This window comes from Salvia hispanica, chromosome 5 (genome assembly GCF_023119035.1).
Source record: "Salvia hispanica cultivar TCC Black 2014 chromosome 5, UniMelb_Shisp_WGS_1.0, whole genome shotgun sequence".
In the NCBI taxonomy this organism is placed as follows: domain Eukaryota; kingdom Viridiplantae; phylum Streptophyta; class Magnoliopsida; order Lamiales; family Lamiaceae; genus Salvia; species Salvia hispanica.
In genome coordinates, this window is record NC_062969.1 from 23,189,064 (window position 1) to 23,214,114 (window position 25,051).

General features: G+C 36.8%; 3 protein-coding genes across 3 annotated transcripts; 2 read left to right on the top strand and 1 right to left on the bottom strand.

Moving 5' to 3' along the window:
* The first annotated feature begins 4,556 nt into the window (after positions 1-4,556).
* On the top strand, positions 4,557-7,334 carry LOC125190709 (probable CoA ligase CCL7). Its single transcript, XM_048088079.1, has 6 exons — positions 4,557-5,751; positions 5,992-6,181; positions 6,375-6,520; positions 6,633-6,700; positions 6,805-6,907; positions 7,008-7,334. The coding sequence occupies exons 1-6, from the start codon at positions 4,735-4,737 to the stop codon at positions 7,143-7,145; spliced, it is 1,662 nt and encodes a 553-aa protein (XP_047944036.1). The 5' UTR covers positions 4,557-4,734; the 3' UTR covers positions 7,146-7,334.
* Positions 7,335-8,858: 1,524 nt separating this feature from the next.
* Positions 8,859-12,509, top strand: LOC125187771 (ABC transporter F family member 1-like). The gene is made up of 6 exons (XM_048084403.1): positions 8,859-9,010; positions 9,116-9,334; positions 10,229-10,302; positions 10,388-10,598; positions 10,688-10,922; positions 11,169-12,509. Exons 2-6 carry the CDS (start codon positions 9,116-9,118, stop codon positions 12,224-12,226), a joined length of 1,797 nt encoding a protein of 598 aa, XP_047940360.1. The 5' UTR covers positions 8,859-9,010; the 3' UTR covers positions 12,227-12,509.
* A 2,118-nt stretch (positions 12,510-14,627) lies between these two features.
* Positions 14,628-19,452, bottom strand: LOC125186636 (ABC transporter G family member 3). Its single transcript, XM_048083042.1, has 12 exons — positions 19,281-19,452; positions 18,206-18,881; positions 18,033-18,112; positions 17,461-17,747; positions 17,118-17,289; positions 16,769-16,882; positions 16,423-16,551; positions 15,883-16,074; positions 15,678-15,764; positions 15,292-15,564; positions 15,094-15,201; positions 14,628-14,959 (listed from the first exon to the last, which is right to left on the bottom strand). The coding sequence occupies exons 2-12, from the start codon at positions 18,678-18,680 to the stop codon at positions 14,702-14,704; spliced, it is 2,175 nt and encodes a 724-aa protein (XP_047938999.1). The 5' UTR covers positions 18,681-18,881; positions 19,281-19,452; the 3' UTR covers positions 14,628-14,701.
* Between the last annotated feature and the right edge of the window lie 5,599 nt (positions 19,453-25,051).

Genomic DNA, 25,051 nt, shown 5'->3' on the forward strand with positions numbered 1-25,051 from the left:
CAAATGTTTCTACACATACTTCATTCCAATAATTTATTACATTATTCCATGTGTTTATTAAACCAATATTAGCGTCATGGCGGTGGTGATAGATATTGTAGAGAGAAAGAACGGCACGCGACGGCGAAACCACATTTACGTACTGGAATGAAGTAAAAACCTACTGGAATGAAGTAAAAACCTACTAGAATGAAGTAATATATTCTGGAACGAAGTTAAATCTTCGTAACATGTTAGTATGACTTATTTACCTTCGGATGAATTAAAATAGGCTCGTGATGAAGACGAAAATAGTTTATAAATTTCTGTATCTTATCCATAAAAAACTAGATCTAAAAGCCCTAATTTGATAGGGTTCGGTGATTCGGTCTTTAAGAGTGGGTTTGTGGATAATGTGACTCCATTTATAATAGTATAACGATTCGACCAGTGATTAAATCGGTTGGACCGGTTGAACCATGAACCAGTAGCTTCACCGGTTCGCCGGCCGATCCGATTTTTAAAACATTGGTGGCCATAATTGATAAAACCAATTTATAAAATTAAAAAGCAATACCAACAACTATTACGGAGTATTTCAGGGATTTGGATCCCCTGCTGTGGCTCCAAGCACAGCAGGGGCTGCTGTTACACACAGCAAATATTTTAAAATAAAAAAATTTAATATTTTATATATTATTTTAATATTATATTTTAATATTAAAAAATTGGCTATACGTAACAGCAGCCCCTGCTGTGCTAAGCCACAGCAGGGGATCTAAACCCGTATTTCAGAAACCTGAATACAAATATATTGAAAAATCAATCAATAGATATTGCAAGATAGTGTAAACCAGTTTTTATCACGCTCTTTATTCCTCGCCAGCTCCCTCTCGTCTAATCTACTCGGAAATTGAATGAAAAATGTAAATAAAAATAATGCAGTAAATAAATGGATTATTCCACTAATAATAAAATAAATAAAAAACAATTTAACTTCAATAAGCTATAAACCGTCGGATTGGTATCTATAAACATCTATAAAAAGTACTTGTTCATATATTTTGATTTGTTTTTCATATAGAGTAAACTTTAAAAATAGTACGTACTCTATCTTTGCGTTTCGCACAAAAATGATTTTTAATCTTTTTGTTGTATTTTTTCCGTTCTAATGTAGGTAGTTGGGACATTTCTTTGGTGTACATGATTAAAGAAATTAATATGTTAAATGTGAGATTTTTTTTAATTGTATTTATTTATTTTGTTGGATGTTATATGTATAATGCTATAGGGGTATCAAAAATGATATTACAATAATGTACTAATCAAGATAATGTACTAAAGTCGATATTTACGCATACGTTGCGGGTATCTAAAATGATATTTGTAGTACGTAACTATATACATATGATATTATAATGGAATGTGGGTATGTCCATTGATATTTTTTTATGATATAATTCAATTCAATTCTAACTTTCAACAACCATTCAATATATTGAATCCACCTAACGACCAACCAACTCATTCACAAATTACATTAGATTGGTGATATAATTAACTAATTAAGTAATATTTACTATATTAATGAAGTCAAACCATATTTTATAAATTATTAGACGAATTTCATTTGGTTATAATCATAATTAAATTACAGTATTGATAGTGACAGTTTTACCGACAATAATTACAGAGTTTTATGAACAAGTACAATCTCAAAATCAAAAACAAATCAAACTCGAAAACTCATAATCCAAACCACAACCTCTTAATCTTCGCGCAAACTGCATACTCAATTGACATATGAGTTACAGTGGTCGTGGAAACCATTACCATCGTTGGAATCCATGGTAGCAGATGGGAGGGCGAAACGGAGTGTAGAAGTGAGAGATGAACCCAATGTGACATGCCATGGTCATTTCTCGAGCCTTTAACTTATAGACCAAACACCTAAAATTACACTGTTGACACATGATACAAAACTCTATCTTGTAAATATAGAATACATTGCTAAGAAAGAATAAAATTCAGAAGAAACAAGAAAAAAGAAAGAAAAATCCAAAATATTGAAAATAGACATCTCTGCTATGATGACAGTACCTCAAATTCTATCGGATATGGATCCTCTGAAATGCACAGCAGGGGCTGCTCCTCCTCACAAACTATTAAAATAATATTATATTTATTTAATTTATTTATTTAATTAATTTGATTATTTTATTTCTTTGTGAGAGACAATAGCCCCTGTTGTGCTGAAATTATTAAAATAATATTATATTTATTTAATCTATTTATTTAATTAATTTGATTATTTTATTTCTTTGTGAGAGACCGCAGCCTGTGCACTGAGGATCCATATCCAATTCTAAAATTACCCTCATAGGACTTGGAGGTCATTCAGAAATCATCAAGGTGAATTTTAGTGACTAGCTAGATACTAAAAATAATATAAAAAGCATTAGAAATCATTTTTGATAATGTATATTTTTTTAAGTTCGCTATATAACAAGGGCGGACTCTATACCAAAAATAAATCCATTTAAAAAAAAAAATCAAAAATTTATTGATATTTTGTACATGTTAGTATATAAAAGCCCCTAATAATAATTTAAATTAGCTGAAAATTTATTTTAAATAAAATTTTTAAAATTTAGCTCCTACTAATGTTCATTTCTACCATACTCTATTATACTCATATAACTATTGTAGTATTGTCCACAGGGGCGTAGCGCAGTTGGCAACGGAGGGACAGATCTTGCTGCAATATAACTATAGTATAGTATCATTTAATTCACAGAAAACGTTAATTAAAATTAATAGGTATTAATTATTATAGATAAAATATAAATATAAATATCACTCAATAACCAAACTCGACTGTATTTTAATCTATACTAATATAAAAGGCGAGTTTTGACGCGCTTTTGAATTTTCATAAGTTTCGGGTATGCATTTAGATAGTTATAAGTATTGGGCAAGAATGTAATAAATCTTCCATAAATAATTACATTCTCATGACACGTAACATATAAGTTTACTTGAATATTTTGAAAGATAATATGGCCAATCAACATTTTTCAACAGTTATAAACTAATTAAAATTATTTAATTCAGGCAACCATTAAAATGTAACGGCTATACAATAATTAAAATTGTTCACTCTAGGTCATCATTAAAAAAATATGACTGCCACAAAATAAAAATTGTGGAAACTGACTAATTACACTAAATAATATGGCAATTACTATTGATACAAATCGAACGCCAAAAGCAGGCATTTAGCATTTAAACTAGCATTTACCCGAATTCTTTCTATTGTTGCAAAATTTAATTTTGACTTTATTATAACATAATGACAAAAATAGTGGCAGCTGCCGTTATAAATCCATAATGACGGATGGTTACTACATGAACTAACCTCTATAAGCTCAAAAACTTACTCAACAAATCATTAGAGGATCAATATTAGTCTATTTATAATTTCGAAAGTTGTTTCATTTATATTTTTATAATAATACGTTTATTTTAAACATTATGATTTTAGGTTTCATATGATACTTTTTTCCATTTCATAAGATTATTTTACATAATGAAATAAGTAAGTATGAAGAAAAATGGATCGTGCATCGCAGGTGTGTGATACTAGTGGTTTTAAAAATCGACATTCTTCCACTAAAAATAACTTTATTTAATAATATAAAAAAAAATTGGAAATATATAATCCGAATTAACATAAATCGATTAGGACGCTATTAAGTATTTTATTTGACGTTTTACATTATCAAGGTTAGTAGAATTAAAAATGTTGTATGTATTCATATGTGCATTCAATTCATAATTAATGTAGGATAAACTAAAAAAAAGTCACTTTTTGCATTAAAATCATAATAAAATTTATGACATAGAGTATTTAACAATAATACTAATAGCATTCATGTTATTTTTCCAAAACCCTCCTTTTATGTGTATAAATAAATTTTATAAAAAGTTGATGATTGTATTAAAAATTTGTTATTTAAATCCAATCAAAGGTCAATAATCAGATTAAGATACATGGGCAGATAGCAAAATTTCAACATTTGGTGTCAATAAACTTGTTAATAATGTCTATTTTTATCTATCTCAACAATTTCAAACTTTTGTAATATAGTAAATAGGGATACATATTGTTAAAACTTAAAAGCGAGTTGTGATTCCCAAGCTACGTGTTTACATTTGAGCAGAAAAAAAGAGTTTACGATGGCAATAATATTCATAGCACGCAGTTTATTAGTATTTCAGTGGGAAAGATGAGGACGATGGCAATAAATAGAGCGACGAAAAGGACTTCACGAGAGTCAAACACCAATATTCTTCAGTCTTCACTATATTTAAGTGTTGCTAATTTTAATTCATCAATTTTCACTCATTTTTTTTTTCTCACTCCAACATAATGAGAGGATAACTGAATTATTAATTGAAAGATTCCGTTGACACACATGAATTTATGGGCACCAACTATGAATTAGTATAGTGCATTAAATGCAACGCCAGCTTCTGGAAATTGGCAGTGTAGAGCAAGAATGCATGCAAGGAAGAAAGAGAATCTCAGCGTGACCATGCCTTGAAGGAATATGCTAATAACTGACTGTATCACAGGAAGCGTGCTCTTTCTCTCTCTGTTTGTTGAGAAGTTGTGTCATCTAATGATTTCCAAATTTCTGTACTATTTCTATATATAGCCACATTCATTCATTCACTTGCATTTCAAAGAAGATGGAGAAATCCAAATCCGGCTATGGCAGCGACGGCGTGTTCCGATCGGTGCGGCCGCCGCTATCCCTCCCCACAAACCCCAACCTCTCCATCGTCTCCTTCCTCTTCCGAAACGCCTCCTCCTTCGCCCACAAGCCCGCCCTAATCGACGCCCACACCGCCCAAACCCTCACCTTCTCCCACTTCAAATCCATGGTCTCCAGAGTCGCCCAGGGCTTGCTCCACCTCGGCATCCACAAAAACGACGTCGTCCTCATCCTATCCCCCAATTCCATCCACTTCCCCCTCTGTTTCTTCGGAATCGCCGCCATCGGCGCCGTCGTCACCACCGCCAACCCCGCCTACACCGCCGCAGAGGTATCCAAGCAGCTCAAGGATTCAACGGCCAGGATGATCTTCACGGTCCAGGAATTGCTCCCCAAGGTCATACACTTCGGCCTCCCTATTGTTCTGCTCGGTGATTCCAACCATCATGTTTCACGGGGAATCCCTAAAATCACTCTGTTTTCGGAGCTCGTGGAAAATGAGGGGTCGGTGGATATCGACGGCGATTCGTTCGGAATCAAACAGGACGATGCAGCTGCGCTGCTCTACTCCTCGGGGACCACCGGCGCGAGCAAGGGCGTGCTTCTGACGCACCGGAACTTCATCGCTGCCACGCAGATGAGCACCGCCGATGTGGACAGGCTCGGGGTGGTGGACAGCGTGTTCCTGTGCGTGCTGCCGATGTATCACGTGTTCGGGCTGGCGGTGGTGCTGCTCGCGCAGCTGCAGCTCGGCAGCACCATCGTCTCGATGAGCAAGTTCGACTTTGAGTTGTTGCTGAGGTCGGTGGAGAAGTACAGAGTGACGCAGCTGTGGGTGGTGCCGCCGATCATACTGGCGCTGGCCAAGAACGCTTTGGTGGAAAAGTACGATATGTCGTCGTTGAAGCATGTTGGATCAGGCGCTGCTCCTCTCAGCAAGGAGCTCATGCAGGAATGTGCTAAAAAACTCCCTCTCGCTGATGTTATGCAAGTAATTTTTCCATCATTCTACTTTTATTTTCTTCTTTGCTGTTAAGTAGTACTCCACTAGCATTGTTATAAACCAGAATCATGTGAATCATGTGGTTCACAAGCAAGTTAAACTACTTCAAAGTGTTTAGATTGTAAAGGTTTGGTAATTTTTAGGCGGAGTTGGCAATAATAGTCTTAGTCTAGTTTGACATAAATTTACTGCTTGGTTTGTACTCTGATGAAAAAAACTGCTATTTAGGGGTATGGGATGACAGAAACCTGTGGAATTGTTTCTGTGGAGGATCCAAACGCAGGGTCTCGACATTCTGGTTCTACCGGCATGCTTGTTCCTGGAATGGAGTGTGTAATAGCTAGCGTCGAAACATTGAAGCCTCTTCCGCCCAATCAGTTGGGGGAAATTTGGTTGCGAGGACAGAATGTAATGCAAGGTATTCTTACTATTAGAAAACTACTTTACTTATATATGTTGTGTGTTTGTGTGCTTCATAACAAGCTAATGATTAGTTAAACAGAGCAGCAAATATTTGATAGTAGTATTATCAAGAAAAAGGCAGATGATGTTGTGCTTAATACAATGAATCTTCATTGTTAATGTTGTACTATTCTTTTGTACCTCATCAGGTTATTTCAGGAATCCGCAGGCCACAAAGGATACGATAGACGAACAAGGTTGGATGCATACGGGAGATCTTGGATACTTCGATGAGGATGGCCAGCTATATGTTGTTGACCGAATTAAAGAGCTCATCAAGTATAAGGGGTTTCAGGTATTTACTCTCTGTAGAAACATCATGATCAGAACTCATGTACCATTTTATGTATCAACTTTGAAATAAGGGAGTAGTACTCTTAAGTTTGTTAACCGTCCTCTCTTGCTAGGTTGCTCCAGCGGAGCTTGAAGGGCTGCTCGTTTCCCATCCCGAGATATCAGATGCTGTGGTCATCCCGTGAGTCATGTCATCTTTAGAGATGTTGTAATTGCAACCTTGTGTGAGAATTGCAAATTCGGGTAATGCTTGATTATATTAATAACATTTTGATGTTTGGATAGATATCCGGATAAAGAAGCTGGTGAAGTCCCAGCTGCTTATGTTGTTCGGGCCCTTAACAGCTCACTGTCTGAAGAAGACATCAAGAAATTCATTGCCGATCAGGTACATGTTTTTAGGTGTTGTAAGAAACAGGGAAGTCTTGTGCTGGACTATATATATATATATGACAACTAATAGTTCCTTAACTAATTTCATATATAAGGTTGCACCTTTCAAAAGATTGAGGAGAGTTACGTTCGTGGACAGTGTCCCGAAATCGGCTGCAGGGAAAATACTGAGGCGAGAACTGATCGACAGCGTCCGGCGTGAAGTCATTGGCAAACTCCGATCAAAGCTGTAATTTCTTTTATCATTATTTATATTCACAGTTTCCGAACTGGAATATTAGTATGCTCTGATCACCATATATTTCGGAATGTGAAAATTAAATTTTCATTGTAGTACTCTTTTCTAAACTTCTTTGAGTGAGAGTGACTACATAAATATGCTTATTGAGTTATGGTGAATAAATAGACTTTACATTGGAGTTTTTTTTTTTTTTTTTTTTTTTTTTTTTTTTAATTTGAGGTATTTTGAAGGGCAATTTTATTCTAGCTTTCGTTTAGTTTCTCTTTCCAATGCTTAATTTTTGTGATTCTGTCGTTCATGGAGTAATTTATATCCAGACTATAACACTATACTAAACTTTCAATTTCAACCATCGTCGAATTCTCTAAAATCAGTGCATAGATTAATTGCATTTGCCATTTGTATTTCCTCTAATTCCATCTCCGATCTTCAAATGTGATTGTCTGTCTCCGCTCTGCAAATGTGATCGTCGTCACCAGAGAATTTGTGCACTTCTTTCTCCCCATAACCGATTAACCGCTTCCAAAGCGCTTGAAATTGCGTGGGTTGATGGTAGCTAGTGTATGCACCGGGTGTAGCTCAAAGTTTCTCTATCCACAACAAGTTCATTTTTGCTAAAAGTGATTAGTTTATCCTACTTTTACTTATCTTATATTTTTACATAAAACTCCATTTTAAAGCATCTATAGTTGGTTTGGTGTGGGCAGTAGTAATACACATCATGATTCATTATTGCAATTTTTTTTAAAGTTGATTTTTTTAATAAAAGTAAATTTTATAAATATAAGTTATTAGTCTAATAAATAAGTTATCATTCGAATGTAAAAAAATTATTCTTCTAATATACGGATAAGAGTTACTAATGATTTTATGGTTAAAAATTAATCTAAAGAGTATAGTTATTTAAGTGACAATTGATATTTTTTTTAAAAAGCATGATAGGAGTAGTATAAAATAAACATGTCAGCAACTTCACGCGCAAGAACCTTATTCAAAAGTAAAAGGGACATCATAGTTGATTAAATAAAATGACTAAAATGTGAAATATTGGTGATTTTTAATTCTGGACTAAAAGTTGTATTAACACGTTATGAAACAATGAAGTTGCTAGGATTTGTCACAAGCAATTTTGTATCATCAAAAAATTAAATAAAATTGGAATGGGTCTATCAATGTCAAATCCGGATTTGAACGCGCAAACACGATACAGCCTCTAATAAAAATTCTTACATCACGTGAAATTAGTACTGTATTAATAAAAAAATATAATATCAATTAAATTTCATGGAATCAAGGGCTCCTAATTTATATGGTGCTAGAGTATTAGTAGAAGAAGGTACTAGTATTTTGTATTTTTATCATACTTAATTTGCTACTAAGTATTATTCTATCTGTTATACAAGAATATACACTATTTCCTTTTTAGTTTGTCTCACCGTACATTTTAATTTTAAAAACAATTAAATCCATTTTCAAGAATCAATATTTTAATTATATTTTTTATATTTCTCTTACTTTAATTAGCAATTATTTATTAAAATTCGTGTCTTCCTAGAAAATTATGAAGTGAGTACTAGTACATACTTCTCAGTAATTGCATAAAATTCCCCTAATGAAGAATTATAGCTATCTAAATGAAGCACGTAAGCTCACCGTCAAAGTAAATCCGCACCTTTCATTCGTTGCCACGTGGCGCACCTCCTCCCTCGCTCACCTCTATATAGTTACGACCACCAAACCCAAACCCTTATTCACGCATTTCTCTTCATTCCAAAGCTGCCGCACGAAGCTTTGGCCGAGACTAAAGGAAGCCTTGCCAAACCCTAGATCTCGCTGCACCTCTCTCCAAAATTCAAGGTAAATTTTCCAGGGCTGCTTCTTTTCACGCGATTTTGCGTTTCTATATATTCGATTTCGAATTTCTTCTCTTTTGTGGTCAGAGAATTGAGTTTTGCTTTGCAGATGGTGTCTGATGCGAGTAAGAAAAAGGCGGCTCAGAAGAAGGCCGCGGCCGCCGCTAAAAGAGGGGGTAAGGCCACAGCATCTAAGGCGGCTGCGGCTGCGCCTGAGAACGGTAGCAGCAATGTTGATAGTCTGGCCAGCGGAGTTGGGGATCTTGTCATTTCTGATCGGACGTGTACCGGTGTTCTCTGCTCCCATCCTTTGTCCCGAGATATTCGGGTGAGAACTCGATCCCCAATTTTCTATTGACTGCTTTTTTTCTTCTTCTAGGAATTTTTACTTTTTCAGTTTTTAAAACAAAGGGGTTGCTGTTTGTTGATAAATTTTCTTTGCGCGACCATCATGTTTGTATTTTCTCTGGATTTATGACAAATCCTTCACTGTTTGTGCATTATTTATAGTACATGTGAATTTATGTACACATAGACCAAAAACAGAAATATATCCATCCGTTTCTCTTATCTGCCTTTTCCCCACTCATTTTGAGGCTTAAATGAGGTTTTGAATGGTTTGTTACCGTGTCGAGTAGTTATAAAGTTAGATTTAGTTATTCAACTGTGATTTTGAGACTGTCATAGCCCCTCAAATATTGTATGAAACTTGGAAGCAGGCTGTAGCCGTCAAAATATAATCTACACCATCAGATTGCACTGTATAGTTTTATGGGTTTCTACATGTTGGAATACTTTTGATAATGCCAGTGGCATAACAAGTAGGTGAATTATGGCAATTTGACTTCCTGACATCGAGTTTGTGACATTAGTATCGTGTTAATTGGCACTTAGAGTATACAGAATATGTCATTAATTAGACTAGGCCTAAAAAGAAAATAATTAGCATCACATGATGCTCCAATAATATGGATTCTTTGTCTTTTTTATGTTTTCTGGTGAAGTCTCATGTTTAGTTTATTGTTGCTAGCTTGGTGCACCTAGATGAGCGCCTTGTCTATCCAATAAGTTCAACCTTGTAAGGAATGCTCTGTAGTAGGTAACTTGTGTACGAATTGTCATTTTTTTAACCGAACAACAATATTTATGTCCAAAATTTTTGTATAATATGTACCGTCTCTTGAATGCAATCTAATAGAGGGTTTTTTATTGTGTCATGCAGATAGAATCTCTTTCCCTGACTTTCCATGGCCATGATCTCATAGTTGACTCTGAACTAGAACTGAACTATGGCAGGTAATCAGTGTTCCTTGGATTATAAACTTTCTTATTTATATGATAATTTAACTTGAACATTATGTTTGCTACCTCATCTTTGCAGACGTTATGGTTTGCTTGGCTTGAATGGCTGTGGAAAGTCTACTCTTCTTGCTTCCATAGGTGCCCGTGAGCTTCCGATTCCAGAGCACATGGATATTTATCACCTTTCCAGAGAAATCGAAGCTTCTGATATGTCCTCGCTTCAGGCTGTTATAAGTTGTGATGAGGAGCGATTGAAATTGGAGAAAGAAGTTGAAATTTTGTCTACCCAGGTATATTTCATTGCTAAAGAATGGTTTTTATTTTCTTTCTCATAATAATTGCATTACTCCAATATATTTTCATGTCTTATATGTTGTAGGATGATGGTGGTGGAGAAGCCCTTGAACGCATTTATGAACGGTTGGATGCATTGGATGCAGCCACTGCTGAAAAACGAGCTGCTGAGATTTTATTTGGTCTTGGTTTTACAAAGCAAATGCAAGAGAAAAAGACACGCGACTTTTCTGGTGGCTGGAGGATGAGGATCGCTTTAGCAAGAGCTCTCTTCATGAATCCCACTATATTGTTGCTTGATGAACCAACTAATCATCTTGGTACGCTCAGTAGATAGTATGACCTTCAAAGTATTTATGTGGCCCCATAGACTCGTGACTTTTTGGTTTATGAATGTATCATATCAATGTCAGCGTTGCTCCTTTTTCTTTATATCATATCAATGTCAATGTTGCTCCTTTTTCTTGTTGTAGTTTTTAACTGATCGTGTCAATTACTTGGTTTCACTATTTTAGCTTTCTCTTCTAATTTTTTATCTTAATTTATTCACTTTTTTATGTGCACAGATTTGGAGGCATGCGTCTGGTTAGAAGAGATGTTGAAGAAGTTTGAGCGAATTCTTGTTGTGGTTTCACATTCCCAGGATTTCTTGAATGGAGTTTGCACGAACATCATACATATGCAGAGTAAGAAGATAAAGCTCTACTCTGGAAATTATGACCAGTATGTCCAAACCAGATCTGAACTTGAGGAGAACCAGATGAAACAATATAAGTGGGAACAGGAGCAGATAGCGTCAATGAAGGAATACATTGCACGGTTTGGTCATGGATCTGCTAAGCTTGCCCGTCAAGCCCAGAGTAAGGAGAAAACTTTGGCGAAGATGGAACGGGGTGGTCTTACGGAGAAGGTGGCCCGAGATAAAGTCCTTGTTTTCAATTTCACTGATGTTGGAAAGCTCCCACCTCCTGTTCTTCAGTTTGTGGAAGTGAAGTTTGGTTACACACCTGATAATCTCATCTACAAGAATCTTGATTTTGGTGTAGACCTCGATTCGAGAGTGGCATTGGTTGGACCTAATGGTGCTGGTAAGAGCACACTGCTAAAGCTGATGACAGGGGATCTGGTTCCTCAGGATGGCATGGTTCGCCGCCATAACCACTTGAGGATTGCACAGTTCCATCAGCATTTGGCTGAGAAACTTGATGTGGAAATGTCAGCTCTCCAATATATGATGATGGAGTATCCTGGACATGAAGAAGAGAAGATGAGAGCCATAGTTGGAAGGTTTGGGCTAACTGGCAAAGCACAAGTGATGCCTATGAAGAACTTGTCTGATGGGCAGAGGAGCCGCGTGATCTTTGCATGGCTAGCTTGGAGGCAGCCACACATGCTACTGCTGGATGAGCCAACCAACCATCTGGATATTGAGACAATCGACTCACTGGCCGAGGCACTTAATAACTGGGATGGTGGCTTGGTTCTTGTTAGCCACGATTTCAGACTGATAAACCAGGTTGCGAAAGAGATATGGGTGTGCGAGAATCAGGCAGTGACTCGGTGGGAGGGAGACATCATGGACTTCAAGCGGCACTTGAGGGCGAGAGCTGGTTTGTTCGACTAAGGTGAGATGGTGGCGCACGGGCTAGTTTTCCTCATCATAGCTTTGCGGCTCAGACGGGTATTCTAGTGGGCGATGATGCTTGTGTAAGTCGCGCACTAAGGAGATAGATGTGAAATGGGTGCTGGCTGCTGTATTCTCTTCCTGAGGCAATACCCTGGCGTCCAAGCGGCGGAGGTGTCTCCTCCCTCCCCACTAATATGTTGATGTATTGAGTTGTCATTGTCGTTCTTGAACCATTTAATGTTTGAATCTAGTATTTTAATAAACAATATAATGACTGCCATCTCATTTGTGTGCTTTTGGGTGATGTCCTGAAATTATACCACTTTAGCTTCATATTATTATATCGGGATTCACGTTGTAGGATGCATATTCTTGGTTTAAATTATGCGAATCAGTTATATTATTATAGTGACACGTTTCGATTCGAACCTTGTTTTGCAAAAATGATATTCTTATTTAGTACTTTCACGTTATTTTCTTACTTTACATTATCTCAATTTAAACTACTCCGTATTTATTACTACTTGAGATCATTAAGACTTAAACGTCAGGCATGAATCGCATGATTATGTTCAAATACGGGATGAAAGTATATATGAAAATACAATTAGTAGTTATGGAAAAAATGGTTGAGCATCGCACATAGCTAAGGGTGTCTCCACCGGCGGTGGTCTCGTTCGCCCGTCGGCGACGTCCGTTCGGACGTCCGCCGTAGTGAGCGGGACGTCCGCCCACGCCCGTCCCGAGTGCCCCTGCCATGGGCTCGCCCCTCGTGTCGACGTCCGACCGGACGTCCGCCACTGTGGCGAAGGTCGGACGTCCGACATTTTTAATTTTAATTTTTTTTAATAAACTCTATAAATAGGACTCCCCCAACTTCATTTCATTCAATTTATGTAATTTTTTTTAATTATGTAATTTTTTTAATGAAGTTTTCGAATTTTTCCGTATTTCGTTTTGACGTATTAATAATTTCGTAAATTAAATAATTGTGAGAAGGGCTAATAGAAGTCCTAGTGGGAAGTCCTAGTGCAGTGGGAAGGACTAGTGATGTGGCAGTGGAATGAGAAGGGCTAGTGCTGACGTGACAGACAATTTTTATGGGAAGGGATAGTGGAGGTCCTAGTGGGAGGGGCGCCACCGGAGACACCCTAAGACAATTTCATGAAAGGTCACTATAAATGGATTATTAAATTTAAAGGCAGACCAGACCCTATTATCGAACAAAAATACTGTTGTAGTTGAAAAGTGTCGAATTTTAGTGGGGTGAACTTTCATCAATCTCTTGTGTGGTCTAGAACTGAGGACCCTCATGTTACACATTCTTTAATCTCAAACCGTAATTCATGTTTTTGGCCGCCTAATTATTTGTTGGCAAATGCGTGTATATATCCACCAATATACTAGTCACAATTAGAATTTAGAGTGGATACATTGATTGTAGTGTAACTACTTATGATTAACTATTCCTATATCAAGGCCAAGTAAGTATACATTTTTTGCTTCCATTCTCAAACCTTTTTTTTTTTTTTTGTATTTTTCTTCGTTTCAATTTTAATTTCAATTCCTTATAAACCTCAAATTTCAAACAAGTATTCTTTATTGCATCAATTTAATAAGAGCTAAAGGTGACAGTGGTCAATTTAATTAAAATTAACAATATCTTAAATAATAATAAAAAAATAGTGGCAGGGTCTTAATCCTCTCTACCACCAATGGCTGTCTGGCCTCCAAAGAGCCTCATGATTCACTTCACACATGAGGTGGAAACGTGTAAATAGGAAAAAGTGGACATACGCAAAATTTTGGTAAGCTTTTGTTGCAAGAGATTACATTCATAGAATCTTACATCATGTGAATTAAACTAGTTATGGTATTGTTGAATTCTGTCTGCGTACCTTACATTTTTTCCATACCATCTATAATTTCAATGATCATCTCGCACAATTGTTTTAGGAAAAATTATAAAAAAATCATACTAAAATTAAGTTAATTTTCAGTTGATCACCCAACTTTCAACAATAGCCAATCATATAGGAGTAACAATTTTATCTATTGTCTCATAATTTGGCATCCTATGTGTCTTTATTTTTTATATGTACTCCGTATTAGGACAAATTTTCTATTGAGTGGCCAAAAAGTAGACAAAGTAAAAGAAAATTGCTTAAGACGACATGATGGATGCACAAATTTTTTGGCCATGTGACAATTGAAAAAGAGTGAGTTATAATCAGTTATTTTTAGAGTTGTATTAATCAGAAATTGAACATACGAAAGCTTTTGTGTGCAATTTGCCCAATTTTTAATGCAGAGAAAGAGGGGTTATAATTATTTGTCGTGTAAATGCACAAGTGGTATAGTTTTTACATGAGTAACAAAATTTTCTATTTTCAGAGAATTAAAAAAGAGATTCCATCTTTACCTCGTCAAAAAAAGGCAACAAAATGTGACTACATTCAGCGATGACTGGTTTTATCTGGGATTGTTGGTGCTTTTACTACAACGTGAAACGCAACGAGAAAACAAGGCCTTTCTAACACGAAATTGCAGCAAAACAAAAACAACAAGGCGATAACCAACCGCCATCACAAACAGAATCACCAAATTCTTCCACTTAGAGTCGCTGTCAACCGATACATCGTATACGTTTTGGAGGGCCTGATAACCTGATAACGACCTCACCTGCCCCACCGCGAACGACGTCCCACTGTACTCGTTCTCCAAGAGCCCCTGCATCACAATACACAAGCTCGTTCATCCTATCCGAACCAATACAGGGAAGGGTTTCTTCTAATTAAAGAGAGCATTGTACGAGTTGCACTGTTTAGTGTTTTCGGATCAAGAAAAACGGATCTCAACATTACCTGGATAGAATAAGTGTGGAAAGCGACGTATGATGTAGGATACATCCATACTGCCCGGGGCAACGCACTTCGAATCCTAAAGAGTCCGGCTGCAAGCATCATTACCATCTGAAAGATGAACATTGGCGTTTCTTAGATGGAAATGAAAAATGTGCAGTTAGACGAGCTCAATCCGCGTAGCTGGATGCACCAACTTACATGTATATTCACCAATATTATGATGCTCCTTAAAGTGTTTCGGCAGATAGTAGCAACGAGTAGCACCAGTCCATCGTTAACTAGAAGGCACATGAAGAAGTTGAGGACAAAGTACAGCAACAAGCTGAAATCGTTCCTCAGCCCGACTAGGAAATAGAAGACCAAACTCGATGAGATGGAGAGGAGAAACAAGAACGGGATACTTGAGAGTAATTGTCCGACTAGAAAAACTGATGTCCCAGAGTGCTGGTTTGCCTCTTCACAGATGAAGATCTGCGCGATATAGTTATTACATTAAGGAGGTGTTTACTTGGGTGATAGATTAGACAGATGAAAGTAATGCAGGCTCATAATCTACCACAGGAAAGTAAGGAAACTTCAATTACCTTGATGTCTTTGAGCTGTGCGGGGACACCAGCTATGCTCAGAAGCGATGTAAAAGATACGAATAAAAATATAGCTCCAACTCTCGTCTGCAATTAGAAAGAAGCATTAAAGAGAGTAGCATAAGTTAATAAGTAGAACTTCGCATCACACCTATTTCAATTAGGATTGCACAACTTGAATTGTTTGTTGGAATAGACAACTTACCCCGACTGAAGATAGCGAGTGCCCCAAACCAGAAAATACCGTACCAATACATAGTGCCAGAAATATGTATATAACTAAACGAAGCCAATAGTATTTCCATTCCCTAGACATGATCAACAAAGATCTCCAAGTCAGTATTGCAATTTTGGTGGCGCAGCTTGCCCTGCCTTTGCTTCTGAGACGCGGACCCTCCTGCAGATGTAGCAAAACATTAATTAGGAATGTAACTGAAGCTAAGATCACATTAACTATTTGCTCCGTGATATCAAAGATCGCTAGACAAACAGCAACTATCTCAAGAATTACATGTAAACTTCGTCTACGTATAGTTTTGCGTGCATGATCTGCCCATCTACAAACAATATCTAAAATAATTACACAAATATAGTATAAAGTAATTTTCTTTTCAATAATGAAGGGGCAAAGAATCCAGCTCCAGTGCTTAAAAATGGAAAACCCTATAAAAACAACTTAAAAGGAGACAAAATATTAATGTGAATCCTTATAAAGCAAGAATGTTCGTCCGAATAATTTCTCCACCTTGTCAGTGAGCTTCAAAATCATAGTCTCGACAGCAGCAGCATCTGCAGATGATTTATATGTTGCTTCAAGAGTGCGTATCGCCACAGCAGTGTCCATATTAACTGATGAAAGCTCCCCATGGTCGTCCTGTTATAACATCGGGCTTCATTATAAATACACCACATAGAACATGCTAGTCTGAAAAGACTCCCATGAATGATCTTTAAATCAACTTTATATAACGGTAGGCATAAGAAGACACCGATATTTAACAATATAGTGAAACGGATGAACAAGAAAATTTCACGAGAGATTTTATCCAGCTGTTAGATCATTCGTGCAGTGGAAGGCATGAGAAGAATACCTGCCAGTTTTTGCACATGGCAATAATCCTATCAAAATCTGTATTTATGGCTCTCAGAAAGTGATCGGAAGGACTTTGCATGATTGGGCAAGGGAATCCAGCATTCGAGAAATGCTACAGAAACAAGAAAATGAGTAATTATATCTTAATCCAATGCTAAAATGGAATGTTAATAAAAAAAACCTAATACCGCAAAAAGAAAGCCAGCAATATATTAACTTTACCAAATCTGACAGACTACTTATAAGGTAACATCCTTATTTGTGGGCAAGGTATCCAATTCTACTTTATCTGGAATATGTAAAAACACCGCAATAAGTTCTACTAAACTTATATTCAGGTTTGTTACCTGCAAACAAGCAAGGGTTTCCCCGAAGAACAATGTGTTTCCATTAGAGAGAAGACAAATTCTATCGAAAAGGCCAAACACTTCTGTACTGCTCTGGTAAATGGTGAATATTAGAGTGCATCCCGTGCTTGCAAGCTTCTTCAAGGTAACCATCATTAAAAGTGCCGATACACTGGACGTGCCAATGAATTTGTCAGTAGTTGAAAGACGAGTAGGATCTTTCAGTCAAACAAAGACAGAGATGTAGCAAATAAGCATGAGCAATATAGCATAGCTCTGACTGTGACACACATCACCAGTGCAAGGATAATTCACTAGATTTGGGATAAAAATTGAAATGAACCTGTCAAGGTGATACAGAGGCTCATCAATAAATAAGATATGTGGTCTCATCACGAGCTCCCGGGCGATTGTAACTCGTCTTCTCTCACCACTGCGTAGACCCTTCATATAACAGTGCCCCCCTATGAGCTTATTTGCATAATCCCCCAATGACATGGCATGGATGGCATCCTCCACCGCACTCCTCTTCTTATAAAGTAAGCCCGGAAGCTGAAGCAATGCTGAGTAGTAAAGGTACTCTCGCACAGTTAATGATCCAATAAGAGCGCTTTCTCTTTCAACAAATCCCTAATGCAAAGCAACAAAATTCTAAATCAACCTTCAATACCATGAAAGTAAAATAGGACCAACATGGCATGTATAATGGTTCCATCTTGGCAATTACTTTGACTTTTGCAACCAAGTGAGTCGCGTACATTATTAATATCAAAAAATTAATCTTTTTCAATATTCAGTTATACAATTATTTGTTTCCAGACAATAAGATGATCATGAACAATGAGTTACCCTATATAAGATGAAATAGGTTCCAAGAAACCATATCATGAGAATTATGGCTTAAAAACAACTCACATATGCTCCATATGGCAAGCGCGATTTGACACCATTAATAAATATCTCGCCAAAAGTTCTAGCAGAATCAGGCAGTCTCCCTGAATTTCAGGAAAAAGAGGAAAATCACATTTATTCGATAATACAACTAGTTCGTAAGGATAAACAAATGAAATGGCATTAAAGACACAAACCTGCAAGAGCCCTTAAGAGCGTTGACTTGCCCGATTTGGCGGGACCCATGATCACTGTCATTGTCCCCGGGAATGCATATCCATTTGAACTCTTAATGACCTTATCAGAGTACTTTCTTTTACCCTTTATAGTAACTGTCAAATCCTTCCATGCAATTGAGGCCCCTGCAGTCTTTCGTGCAACATTAGCCCCCTCGGGCAAAGGAGGTGATGGAAGCGAGCCACTATTGATCTTCGAAAGGGAAGGGGAGCCGGGAGAAGTAGCAGCATTAATTGAGTCAGCTCCCCCTTCGTCCACCTTCACTTCAATATCCGTGTCTTCCCAGTCAGGTGAGTCCTCAAATGAAATAGGTTGTCTAAATGCACCCAGTTTTCTTAAGTAGAAGAAATTGCTTGAAGGCACCCTACTTGCTGGGCTACTAGCTTCAGATGATGAGGACCTATAGTGATCTGATTGGGATTGTATTTCTTCCATCTTTTCAAATCCTAAGGTGCTTCTAAAGTTCTTTGTTTGTCATATACAAGCCTAACAAACTAAACACTTGCCATTAAACTTTCAAGAATTAATCTCTCCAACAAACTAGTCTTCAGCCTTTCATCCCAACCTCGAGTAACATCAGCTAGCTGAATCAGCCTCAGAAAGCAATCAGAGCCAATAATTGCATATGATGAAACACTGTTTCAAGCAGCCATTTATATATCATTAATAAAATCAAACTTGAGAACTATAGCATACAAAGCTTTACATATAATATACAGTTTGATTGGAGGAAATCATGCCCCCTTTGCTTGCCACAAAGTCCAGCTGAAATTCCAAGACATTTAAACATATTTTTAATATTGTGAGCACAAGAATTCAAGAGCTTCTCATAAACTCCTTAGCAGAATAATTAAAATGTATAATCCTCATAAAGCTCAAACCTTTTCCTAATGAAATTAACCAAGTTGTCACTTTAAACAAGTATCAGAACTTGGCACCCAATAACACAACGGTTCCCAAAAAAAATCACAAATGTGATGCGAGAAAAAAAGATAAAGCCCACAAAAATAACAAGCAGCAGCGTTTCTAGGATACCTCAAATGCTCTTAACGAGAAGACACCCTGCAATTGCAGCAAATACTTGCAGAGGAAGAGAGATCAGAAATGAGGTAAAGCGAGAAAATGCACAACGGTTGGATCTGGGTTCTGGATTTTTGCATATAAGTGAGGACTCCAGTGAGGAAATTATAATGGAGCCAAAACAAAAAGAAAGAGAAAAGAAGTCCAGCAATGAGAGAAGTTCACCGCTTATAAAAAGCATTGAAATTTTAAATATTTATACAAAAAATGTTCTCTTCATTATTTTTAATATTTTCTATATAAAAATATTTAAAACTTAAATACTTAATAGTACTATACTTTATTTATGTTTATTATTTTTTCTAAGCTGTATATTATAACTAAGATTTATAATGAAAGGCCGAACTTTCACCGGTAATTGAGAGTTTTCGGATCACCGACGTGCATTTTGCAATGTCGAGAGGCCTAGGTGACCAGTCTTGACCGACCTCTGTTGGAATTACTCTTTTCTCATTGCCACTGTGTTCGCAACGACGAAATATTCTAAGCCTCAATCGCGAATTTCAGGGTAAAACAATTCACCATCAAACTTCTATTTACTTCTTTTCTATCATGATTAAAACATTGGTTAAGTTAACGTTCATTTGTCCCAAGTCTCCATATTACGTGTCGTTGTTGCACACTCATTGCACGCCATGCTCAAAAACTCGTCACCACCAAATGGATCTACAAAAGGCGGAAAATATTGCTAGGGAAAATTTGAATTAAGAATATAAGTACTCTCTGTCTATAAAAAAAAATAGTTCTATTTTTTCAGCGTAGGAGTGTTGGGGGTAGTTAAATTTATAGATAAAAAAGCTAAAATATAGTATTTGAAAATTTGATACTATCTCCATTAAAAAAGTGGAAAAGATCATTAAAGATTGCAGTATTAATAGTAACACTTTTGACCCCCATTTATTCCGGGCAATGTGCCTTTTGTTCTATTTCACTTAGTTTTTGAGTGTTCATTTGTCTACCATTTCAAATCGTGAATATTGCAAATGGAGTACTACTATTCTATTTTTTAAATTTATATCTTGAACAAGCTATTTGCGCCAAATCATGCCTGTCAACAGAATATAACTACAAATAACACACAAGTCGTTGTCAACTTGATTTATTGGAATTTTCTTTGTCTTAAAAGAAGCATACATTAAGTCCTACACTATAATGATCTACTATAAATTTTTTAGTATATACTACTATTGTATTACTTTAAATTCTAAATTATTCTATTTGCTTTATCAAATATCTTATTAAACTTTAAACTTTGTATGATATTTTTATATTCTTAACTAATTTTTTGGCTCTCGAGAACTTGACATAGCTTTTGGATACCTCTATAAAAGTTTTATTTTTTAAATGGATGACACAAAATGAACTTGTTTTGCGCTCTAATACTGAAAAACGATGAGCTACAACAATATTCCAAGGCCAAAAAATGGACATGCTATAAAAGCAATAGTTTCATATCTAATTAAATATTTTTAGCGTTTGGTGCTCGAACATCGGCTCGAGGAATTTTCGCTACCCCGTCTTATCCTGAAAACACAGAGACACCTTACATTCTTGAACCGATAATTATCTTTGGGCTAACCTAACATGCTCCGTCTCTCGGGAGAAACAAGGGGTAGTACGTGAATATTCACCTATTGTCCATTGACTATGCCTTTAGGCCTGATCTTAGGCCTTGACTCTCCGTGGACGAATCTTGCAGAGGAACCCTTAGGTCTTCAGGGGAATTGGAGATTCTCATTGATGTTTATATATTCACGATATTTATATATATTGTTGTTGGTTTAAAAGTTATTTATATAAAAATGTTTGTCACCTAGGATTTATATAATGTTTAATACTACAACTGTGTATCTTAAAGTATGTGTTGTGACATTCTATAGTTTTCAAATAATTGTAAGAGGCGCGGTAGTGTGTAAATGAGTTCCCTCTTTCGTAGAAGTAGCTTTTTTAGTGGGGTCTGAACATGGTGCAAGCCAGTATAAGTGTGTAATTGAAGAATGGGAAAGGGTAATTAAGAGTAAAATAAATGGATAAATCATTAAATCGGTCATAGGTAATTAATGTGCAAGAATCTTATCTTTTAGTATATTAGTAAGTGTGTAATTGAAGAATGGGAAAGTGTAATTAAGAGTAAAATAAATGGATAAATTGGTTCTTCAATCCAATTAAATACACAAAAATGGGAAGCAAAATTATGAGGGGCATTAGTTTACAAGATTTGCTACTATTGATAACTATGATTGGTGCATGTAGCCAGAATGCCAGCACACAATGAGGATAAACTTCTCTTTCTCTCTCTATGCTTATATAATCAAATGTTTCCTTTCTCGAGGAATATACATGCAAGTGGTTGTTATGTTTGTTTTTTTAGGCAGAAGTTTGTTTTTGTAATTTTTTGGCGGTGGTGAACCGGAATTGAATCTATTTAGCATTAAAATTAAGTGTGCTAAATATATCAATAATTCGTAGGTTAATTTTTCTTGATTGTATGGCAAGTTTGAGCGATGTATGGTGATGAGTTGGAATAATATGGAAGATTGGTGAATGTTTCCAACCAATTACAAACTGTTAGCGATCATTGTTTCTTAATTAGGCTTCAAAATCATTGTTGTTTTATAATTGGATTAAAAATGAAAAATATGATGGATGATATCAATCGGGCTAACCCGTTCGGGTTCGGGCCTGCCCACTCGGGTCGTCGGCTATTTGGGTGCAGGCTATTCGGGTTATGGATTTTTCGGGTCATAAATTTTCAACCCTAACCCTAACCCTAACCCGTCGGGTTTTGAGCTAACCCATCGGGCTATTTGGGCCTAAAAGCTTTCAAAAATAATCTCTTGTATCAAAATTTTCTTCTATAAAATGATTTTAAATTTTAGATACTTTTTTCTTTTTAGTTTAGAATCATATAAAATCTTCAAATTTTCATAGTTTTCTTCAATAATACTTGAAAAGAATTGGAGGATGAGGTGAAGGAGGATTTTAAGAGGTTTTTATTTATTTATTTATTTATTATTTTTTTTTTATAGAGGATCGTCAATGTTTGAGTTTGAGTTATGGCTAGTTGCCGGCCAACTTCCAGAGCTGGGTAATGTCTAGTCAACTTGCCCAGCCAGTTGCCAGCCAACTTCCAAAGCTGGGTAATGGCTAGTCAACTTGCCAGGTCCACAGGGGAAATTAATCCCAGGTTGCGCCTCCCAGTGGTCGAACTCGTGACCTCCAGGATATGGACGCGGTATCCTTGCCCCTTTACCGCTAGGCCAAAGGGCTTGGATTAAGGAGGATTTTAAGAGGTTGGGCGGCGTTGAGGTGCTGGTGAGGATAATGGAGCAGGTTTTGGGGGAAAATTCGGATTTCGCGGTTTTTAGGGCTTGCGAAAATGAGGTGGCGGTGCTGCGTCACATTCCGGTTTCCGACGACGATGAGCAGATTCTGCAGGTGCTGATGAGCTCCAATTGTATGAATTCGATGGTGATTGTGCTCCAGCGCAGCGGCGCGGAGGAGTGCTTCCTCGAACCCCCTCACGAATTCGTAACCGTCGTCGCCGTTGTTCAGATTGGCTTCTTCTTTGACGATTGTGACGATCCTCGGCCTCAATTTCCTTTAATTGGAGATCAATTGATCCCGATTGTTGCTGCTCGTCGTCTCCGATCCGGCGAGGAACACCTCTTGCGGTAAATTGAATCTCAAATTCGCTGAATTTGGAGTTTAATTAATCGTTTTATTCGATCAGTTTCCATGATGATAATGTGGAGTTGATGATCTTCATGATTAGAAGTAACTAAACCATCTAAGATATGTCTAAGTTCACTGTTCCAAAAATATGTGATTGTTTTGTCAATTAAGATATTTTTAATTTGCTGCCAATTTCTTGTGTTTTTATATTCTTTGAGTAGCTGCATTATATCAGTTGGATATTGTGAAGAATTCATGAGCTTACTTTTTTTTAACGTTGTTGCTCATCTGTATGGAATCCAAAGCTCGCGCAGTCGTGGTCAGTTAATGCTTTATCATGTAAACATATCATGCGTGTTTCCGTTTTCGGTTTCGCAATATCCAGAAAGTGGAGAATTTATTTCGGTGAAACCTGTTGACATTTTGCTATAAGTTGTTGACATTTGATATTCTGGTTGTTGATATGTGAATTATAAGTGTTATTTGTTAGTTGTTGACATTTTAATACGAGTTGTTGACATTTGATATTCTCGCTATTGATATGTGAATTATAAGTGTTATTTTTTATCTTTTTTTGCCAAATTTTTTTGGTTTTAATCTAATCTAAGTATGTTGCCCCTCAATTTCTATATTTGGGTTTGGATAATGGGGGTTTTGGGAATTTTGTGGTTGTTCGATGGATTAGGCTTGGTTGTTTGAAGGGTTTGAAAAATGTGGTTGTGTGAAGGGTTTGGAGGTTGGGGTGTGGAGGGGTTTTGGGGGGTTTGGGTGGATCGTGGTTGTTGTTTGATCGGAGGGGGGGGTGTGGATGAGTATTGAGGTTGTGGGTTTGGATGTTGTGGTTCTTGTTTGATCTGGGTATGGGTTTGGTTGACTTGGTTTTTTTTTACCCGGATTCGTGGTTGTGATAATTCGATTTGGTTTTTCCCTTATGATGATAGTTATGTTTATTGATTTTCTGTCTTGATTTTGTATGGTTTGATGTGTTCCCTTGATGATTTTGTATGGTTTCCCTCTACGTGTTCCTTGATGAATTTGTTTGTGTTTCTTGTTTGAGTTTGATTAATGACCCCCCTTGTTCTTAGGTTAGGAGGCTTTTTGTCATGATTTAACCATCTATCGAGGGGTTTGGCTTTAAAAACCATACAAATTCATTATAGAAACAATTTCACATTACAAGTCCCCCTTTACAAGATTAGGAAGGGGGTTTTTTGAGATGGACCCCCCGGCCCACACAGGTTTGGGTTTTCCAATGATGAAAATTTTCGAGGGGTTTGGAAAAGCCCCTAAGGGTTTGGGGTTTACAAAATGACAAAAAAGGGTTTAATAGCATAAGCCCCAATTAAAACTTACAACCCTTTTACAAAAGTATGATTTCTCATCCCTTTTTTAAACACCCTTTCCGAAAAGATGTCTATTTTTGGTACTCATTTTTAAATTTTTGGGGGTATCCCCCGGGTTTCCAAAAAACCTTCCCCTCATAGCATCGGTGTCCCCTCTTTGTTAATTTTCTTTATTCATGTGTAGTTTTGCTTTCCCCCTTTCCCTTAAGTATCTCGGGTTTGCATAAAACCATTTTTCATCTATGTGTACTACATTGTGCATTGTGTGATATTTTAACATACCATTGACTATGAGTGGTTGAATATGGCTGAGACCCCATCTCATTCTTGCTAACTTGTTGGAGACAGTGAGTAGGGGCTTTATAGCATTTGTGTATGGCCTGATTTGCTCTTCTTTCACAAACCTAGCCACTGTGCTCTTGCTTACATCAAGTTTTGAAGCAATCTTACGGATGTTAGATCTCTCAAGGACGGAAAGATCTCTATACTTGACAGCATTAAGCTGGAATTTATCTTTGTGCTCATAGCCCTTAACTCTTTCACTTATGTGCACAGGTACACCACTCTGAATTTGAAGTTTTGCCTCTGCCCATATTCTGTGGACCGTCTTCCGGCTTACTCCAAACTGTTTTGCTGCCTTTTCAATAGCTCCATATGGTGCTTCTTCTGCCTGGCTCGATTGCAGCAGACTTTGAGCTAGCAGATTTT

Bases quoted from the DNA above. Each gene is read 5' to 3' on its own strand.
- LOC125190709 (XM_048088079.1), top strand. From the start codon at position 4,735: ATGGAGAAATCCAAATCCGGCTATGGCAGCGACGGCGTGTTCCGATCG. The intron at 6,182-6,374 runs GTATTCTTACTA...GTACCTCATCAG, and splicing joins AGGACAGAATGTAATGCAAG to GTTATTTCAGGAATCCGCAG. The intron at 6,908-7,007 runs GTACATGTTTTT...TTCATATATAAG, and splicing joins AGAAATTCATTGCCGATCAG to GTTGCACCTTTCAAAAGATT.
- LOC125187771 (XM_048084403.1), top strand. From the start codon at position 9,116: ATGGTGTCTGATGCGAGTAAGAAAAAGGCGGCTCAGAAGAAGGCCGCG. The intron at 9,335-10,228 runs GTGAGAACTCGA...TGTGTCATGCAG, and splicing joins CTTTGTCCCGAGATATTCGG to ATAGAATCTCTTTCCCTGAC. The intron at 10,303-10,387 runs GTAATCAGTGTT...TCATCTTTGCAG, and splicing joins CTAGAACTGAACTATGGCAG to ACGTTATGGTTTGCTTGGCT.
- LOC125186636 (XM_048083042.1), bottom strand. From the start codon at position 18,680: ATGGAAGAAATACAATCCCAATCAGATCACTATAGGTCCTCATCATCT. The intron at 16,552-16,768 runs GTATTCTTCTCA...ATGTTATAACAG, and splicing joins CCATGTGCAAAAACTGGCAG to GACGACCATGGGGAGCTTTC. The intron at 15,565-15,677 runs GTAATTGAAGTT...TATATCGCGCAG, and splicing joins CACAGCTCAAAGACATCAAG to ATCTTCATCTGTGAAGAGGC.